The sequence below is a fragment of the Alligator sinensis genome, unplaced genomic scaffold (assembly GCF_000455745.1).
Source record: "Alligator sinensis unplaced genomic scaffold, ASM45574v1 scaffold47_2, whole genome shotgun sequence".
NCBI classification, from domain to species: Eukaryota; Metazoa; Chordata; order Crocodylia; family Alligatoridae; genus Alligator; species Alligator sinensis.
In genome coordinates, this window is record NW_005842150.1 from 1,426,041 (window position 1) to 1,432,040 (window position 6,000).

Here is a 6,000-nt window from a genome sequence, read left to right on the forward strand (position 1 = left end):
TTGGCCCAATTCAGTGGCCGAATCTCTGAATACAAATCAAATCAGGAAACCCTTTAATCTCTCTGAATCGAATCGGGAGCCTCTGAAGTGATTTGGAGAGATTCGGAGAGATTTGACGATTCGGACATTGACGCAGCTTTAAACGTTTTTTCTACATACCTCAAGGTACCAGGCGGCTCATGAATGCTGCAATGCTGGGGCGCATGGAGTGTCTCACAGGAACACGAAGGGCTCCCCAGCGCGCTCAGCAGCAGACCCGGAAGTGGACCAGAAGCACTTCTGGTCCACTTCTGGGTCCACTGGGGAACCCACTGGGGAGGCCCCCGTACCCTCCTGGTTTGATGACCAGTGCCTCCTGGGTCTGGGGGAGCATCCAAGGTCCCCCCTTGGCTGATCACTGAGCTGGAGGGATGCGTTGGGCCCCCCCCGCGTGCTCCCCGGTGGACCTGGAAGTACTGCTGGGTTCACTGCCGAGCATGTGGGGGCCCCCCCTGCACTGCTGTGGGATACTCCATCCGCCCCAGCATCACAGCATTCACAAGCTGCACCTGGTACCTTGAGGTATGTAGAAAAAACATTTAAAGTAGCGTCTATGGCCAAATCACTGATTCTCTGAATCAGCATCAAATCTTCAGCTTTGTATTTGGCCAAATCGAACTGAGGACAGTGAACCGAATCAATGAATCGAATCACTGTCCCCGATTTGGGCCAAATCTGAATCCGAATCAAATATGGCCCACTTCGCACACCTCTAATGCCCACCTATCTCTGGTTTGCAAATGGAATTAACCTAGTAAGTGCTGGGAGAAGGAGTGTTGATCTTGAAAGAGTCTGAAGCATGCCTTTTCCCACCATGCACTGCAACTTGGCATCCTCTGGACAAATAATTATTGGTCCTTCTTGGCCTAAGGTAAGTGCTGTTTTTCTTCTTCCAGCCAGCCTAGCTCTGTGGATTTATGTATACATCCCTAGTTATTCTAAATCCCCCTGCTAATTAATGTATACATTCCTAGTTATTCTGTGTCCATCTGCTCTGTATTCAGATGACTCCTGAATCAGTGTTATCCCTCTTTGAACTCACTGTGCAGCCTAGATACAAGGAAGATGGCCACTATGTCACATATACCACAGAAAGGGCTTTTCTTTCCTGATTACATGATGTAAGAGCAGTAAGTCTTTATGAAACACTGCATGGCATTATCTCACAAGTATTTTGTTGTATTTTGGAAGTTCTAAAGTCTTAGAGTTCATAGCATCACAAAGCACTATAAAACATCAACAAACTTCCACTCTTATTTTTGCCCTGCTCCATTTAATTGGCAGCAGCTACAGGAAAAATAGGTGCATAGAAAATCTACCTTTGGCTTTCCTCCAAAATACTGAAACCCTCCAGGACAACATACTTTATTTCAAAATTACATTGCAATTTCTTTTTTCTTCTTTAAGTTCCAGAAACATGCCTATATATGGTCTGCTTGCCAGAGACAATAAATAATGATGTAATAGAAAGGTCAACTTTGTGTCATTTAGCTACAGGATGCTTGATGAAGTGAAGTTTTACAGATTAATGCAACAAAGCGGGATTTAAGGATGGGCAAACGTTTTTCCACTGTATCTTCAAACAGGAAATCTGAGATTGAGAACAACTTATATTTTGGCTTGTATTCGTTGATCATGGGGTGATCCAGAAATAAACTCCAGGCTTCAAAGAGAGAGTGTTTCAAAGCTGCCCTGCAGTAGATCGAGCCATCCAGGGAGAGGAGGGAGATGAATGCTGCTGGGGGTTTTCTGAATTAAGGCTTAGTCAAGGACATGACTCTTTTTCAACATTAATTTTCTTGTTTCAGAAACAATAAGGTAATTCAAATGTGCATGCTTTAAACTTCTTTGCCATACTTCAGATCTGTTAACTTGCTATGACTCTGCACATGCTTACACAGATAATATTTTTAACTTAATACAGTTGATTTAGTTTTTTAAAAAGATAAATAGTGAAACACTCAGCACTTAAATTTAATTTTGGAGTGGTTGGAAAGAACTGCCATTATGGCATTTATTTACTTTTCTTTTATGTAGGGACTATGCTGTGTCTTTGATTCTGAAAAAACACATGCAAAAATAGCTGCTGGAATTGTTATGACATAGGTAGGGCACTGGATAGTGCATGTAGTGTATAAGGTGTAGAGTAAAAGAGAAAAAGGATATCAGTGGTTTCTTTATTTATACAATTGAAATGGTTGCTGCAAACAGGCAACTTTAAATTTTACTCTGTGCTGCTAAATACAATTTGTTAAGAAATAAAAGTGTGCAGATATATGTAGTCCCTTGCACCAAAGATTTTGTGCACAATCATGATTTGATGGTGGATAAACCTTGCCAAACTTACTTCATAAGCATTTGGACATGAACTGACAGCTGGGGCTAGGATGGATTTGTTTACTTGGAAAGTTCTCTCTGGAAGCCTATAGTTGCTTTTTTCAGCATCATACTATAACTTGATGAGATTGCATCAACTGTTATGGCAAAAATATATCTGACTGTTGCTGCTGCTAATCTGCAGTCTTCTCTGTTTCTCTACAAATGTTAGTTCCAAAGGTTTTTGAACACCAGTTTTCTGTTTAAAATATTCATGATATTCTTGCTAGCAGTACTTGACTGTCATAATATACTTGGAAAACTACAAAGATTTGACTAGCAACCTACAAAAAATATTGTTAGGTCCTCAGATGGTATAAATTGGCATAGTTCCATCGATTTCACCATAGGAGGACCATAACATGCAAAACTAAAAGCAAAAGCTAAGGCCGGAGACCTGTGAGGGACACATGTAGTTTTGCCTAAGCAAGCAGTTCCCTTGACCTGCTTCTAAAGTTTACAAGTATTCATGGCATTAGGGCCCAAATAATGATTTTTTTTAAAAAAGGTAAACACAGCAAATCATTCCCTAACTCCTTCATTTGGGGTTTCTTAATTCTGAATCACCTTGGGTTTGTACTGCATGATAATGCACCCTAATGGAGGAGTGTAAACAGTAGATACTGAATATGTATGGGTATCTAGGTGGCATGAGGTAGAATGTAATCAGTGCAGAGGCAAGCAAGGTACCCCGCAAGGCTCTTTCAATAACATCTTCACTAACTTTGACTTACTGCCACCTTCTCTAGCATCAGGAAGTAATTCTGCTGCATGGGTCTATTAACCAGGGTTTGGCAGTTTTATTAAATGTTGTTTATGGAGGTACTAGCAAGTGCTATTGACTTCTAATAATTGCTGTTTCTAGTAATTAGTGGCATTTGCTGTGGTTCTAGAAGTTTAGCACCAACTTTAAGTTTACTCCCTCTACTATTATTTTTACCTGCATTATATCAACGATCAGGGGTGTACTATACACAGTCAAAAGGTAGTTTTGGTTCCAGGCAGTTTAAGTACAATAATAAGCTAATTTTATGTGTCTGTGGTTTTTACAGACAGCAACACCTTTACTTAAATCAGCAAGTGATAAGTCACATGAGAAGTATCATTGATTTCACTGAGATATCTTATGTGTATACTGGTTCACCAATGCACAGAACAGCACAGGCACAGGCCACAACTTGGCCTATGAAATTACATTATGTTTTTGTCATTGTTTATGCCAATCATTGCCATTTACATTGACAATCTATATCTTTCTTAGGCAAATTTTCATTGAAGTCAATGCAAGAAAAATATGAATACATAGCAAGAAGGAACTTTGCTTGTGTGAAGTGTACAGGCTCAAGCTCTAAGTGGAGATGGCTGCGAATTGAAACCCAAGAAAACCTGTTAGATCAAGTTGTTACATAAGGCCATCACTGACAAAATTATAAAATAGAATCACTAGGTTGAAAGGGACCTTCAGAATCCTCTGGCCCAGCTCCCTGTATGGATGCAGAATATGCCATTCCTAATTCATCCTAGACAATTGCCTTGAAAACTTCCAGTGAAGGAGATCGCACAACTCACCTGTGCAGCTTGTTCCATAATCCTGCTGTTTTCACATCACACAGGTTTGATCTGAGCCTGCCTTGTAGTTCTGTTAAGGAGTGATCAGTTCACGACTGAAGGCAAAGGGTTTTGCAATGCAGGACAGCAGTCCTATACATCAGAGGTCAGGTTCTGTTCTTGGAAGACACCCAGAAGTTTAGTCTAGCTGCATGCCAGAGTAGGTTCCTATACTTCCAGGGAATTCAAGGACATTCAAACAAAATTCCCCTTGCCGAGGGTGGGGAATATTCAGCTTAAAGCAAATTAGTCCCATGGGCTGTTACAAGGTCATTTAATTTAAGGCATCTCAACAACATACCAGAAAAATTATTTTAGCTGGAACAGTGACTTACCAGCTCTTGTTCTGTGGCAACAGTCAGCAAGTTGGCTGTGTTTCCAGCAGGCTCAGATCCAGAAATGTTGTTTATGGAGGTCCCTGAAGCAAGAGAGAAGGAAACAGTCATGCAGGGGAAGAAGTCATGGATTGGAGGAGCCTATACATTAACTAATTGGTGGGAACATCTGGGAAAGCTGACTGACTCCCTGACCTTTCTGTGCATCTGCCCCTGGCGCTCAGGGCTGTACAAAAGAAAGGAAGAAATACTTTTTATTCCCATAGGCTTAGGTCAGGCATAGTACTCCTCAACCATGTGAAGGCATAGTCTCAACATGAAACAGGGTTTTTTTTCCTCTGGTGGAGTCTTGCTGAACTATCTCACAAGAGAAGTATATTTTCAACCAAAATCTGAATAAAACACCTAGTTGCTATACAACATGGAGAGATTGTTATAAGCCTGAGGTACAGCATAGTGAAAGGCACATAGGTCAACATTTTCAAAATGGGAGTGCCTGAAATTAGGTGGAACCTGGGATAGTACACTTACCTAACTTTTTGAATGTCCTGGCCACAGACAAGAGCTGAACAAGGATATAAGAGGGGGACCAGATGGAATGGGCAGGCTGGTCTGAGCAAGGGGGTCCTGATGGGGAAGAGGAAGAAAAGAGACCAAAAGGGAAGAGGATCAGAATGATGCAAAGCAGTGCAGGTGAGGTTCACTCCTTGGTTGTTCCCCTAAACACTTGCTCCCCAAAGTTTACTAGGGCATTCCAGAGAGAAAGCAGAGAAAATAGAAATAAGGCAAGCAAAATCATGTAAACAAAGTGGATCTTGCTTTTGGGCCCAAACCCTGTCCCACCCTCTGTAGATGCAGAGGGTCCCTGACACTGCTAAAATAGAATGGCTTAACTTCTGAAGACCAGGATGCCTGTGCAAAAGATGTTATGCCCCTGTATATGCTGTACTCAGTCCAAAATACAGTCTTCTGTTGTGTAGGACCAGATTGGAAGATTCAGTGTTGCAGCTTCCACTTCTGACGTGCCCCATCTCTCATCAGGTTACTTATATCTGGGTTTTGGTTTTGGGGATTATTCATTATCAATTATTTGTTGAAGAAATTATTTAACTTGTATGTAGTAGAACAGGAAGAAAGCACCTAATTGTTTGGTTAAGATGACACTTCTGCTTAGAGTACAACAATATTTTACAAAAAGCAAACTCATTCTCAGGGACCGTCCCTGTCTTGATGTGCGTGAAAATAGAGACATGTAATCAGAGAAAAAGTGAAGGCCAAACCTGGGTTTGGTTTGATAAAGAATTGGAATTTCTGCCTCTCTCAGCTGCTTCCAGCATGTTTTGCAAATTCCTAAAAGTCAGAAGTTTGGCTGTGACACCCTTTTGACAGCCTTGGGTCTTTTAAGCTGATGACAGTTCTTTGTGTTGGGCCCCATAGTGCTTCTTTCTGAAAGATGAGTCAGTGGTTGGAGCTGCTAACACTGTTGTTTTTGCACACCATGGGACTCTTGTCATAATATTTAGATAAGCAGAGAGCACCAACATTATTTTTTTTCCCTTTGCAAGTGGGCGGATTGCTTAACCCATATAAAAGAAGCAAGAGCTAAAATAGGAACTGTCCAAAGATTCATCTTCACCTCTTT

The 6,000-nt window shown here is 41.3% G+C and overlaps 2 protein-coding genes across 12 annotated transcripts in view; one reads left to right on the forward strand and one right to left on the reverse strand.

Moving 5' to 3' along the window:
* Positions 1-4,909, reverse strand: part of CCDC197 (coiled-coil domain containing 197) — a 48,009-nt gene extending 43,100 nt beyond the window's left edge. For 8 of the 9 annotated variants that reach the window (XM_025206299.1, XM_025206294.1, XM_025206297.1 and 5 more), the window contains exon 1: positions 3,985-4,909. The gene's annotated coding sequence lies outside the window, so the exon portion shown is untranslated. The remainder of the gene's footprint in view (positions 1-3,984) is intronic. The other variant, XM_025206295.1, reaches the window with a different exon arrangement.
* Positions 1,524-6,000, forward strand: part of ASB2 (ankyrin repeat and SOCS box containing 2) — a 56,136-nt gene continuing 51,659 nt past the window's right edge. Inside the window, exons 1-2 of one of the 3 annotated variants that reach the window (XM_025206290.1) lie at positions 1,524-1,857; positions 4,917-5,051. In XM_025206290.1, the coding sequence (XP_025062075.1) occupies positions 4,952-5,051 (100 nt within the window). In that variant the 5' untranslated portion in view covers positions 1,524-1,857; positions 4,917-4,951. The remainder of the gene's footprint in view (positions 1,858-4,916; positions 5,052-6,000) is intronic. The other 2 variants (XM_025206288.1, XM_006025502.2) reach the window with 2 other exon arrangements.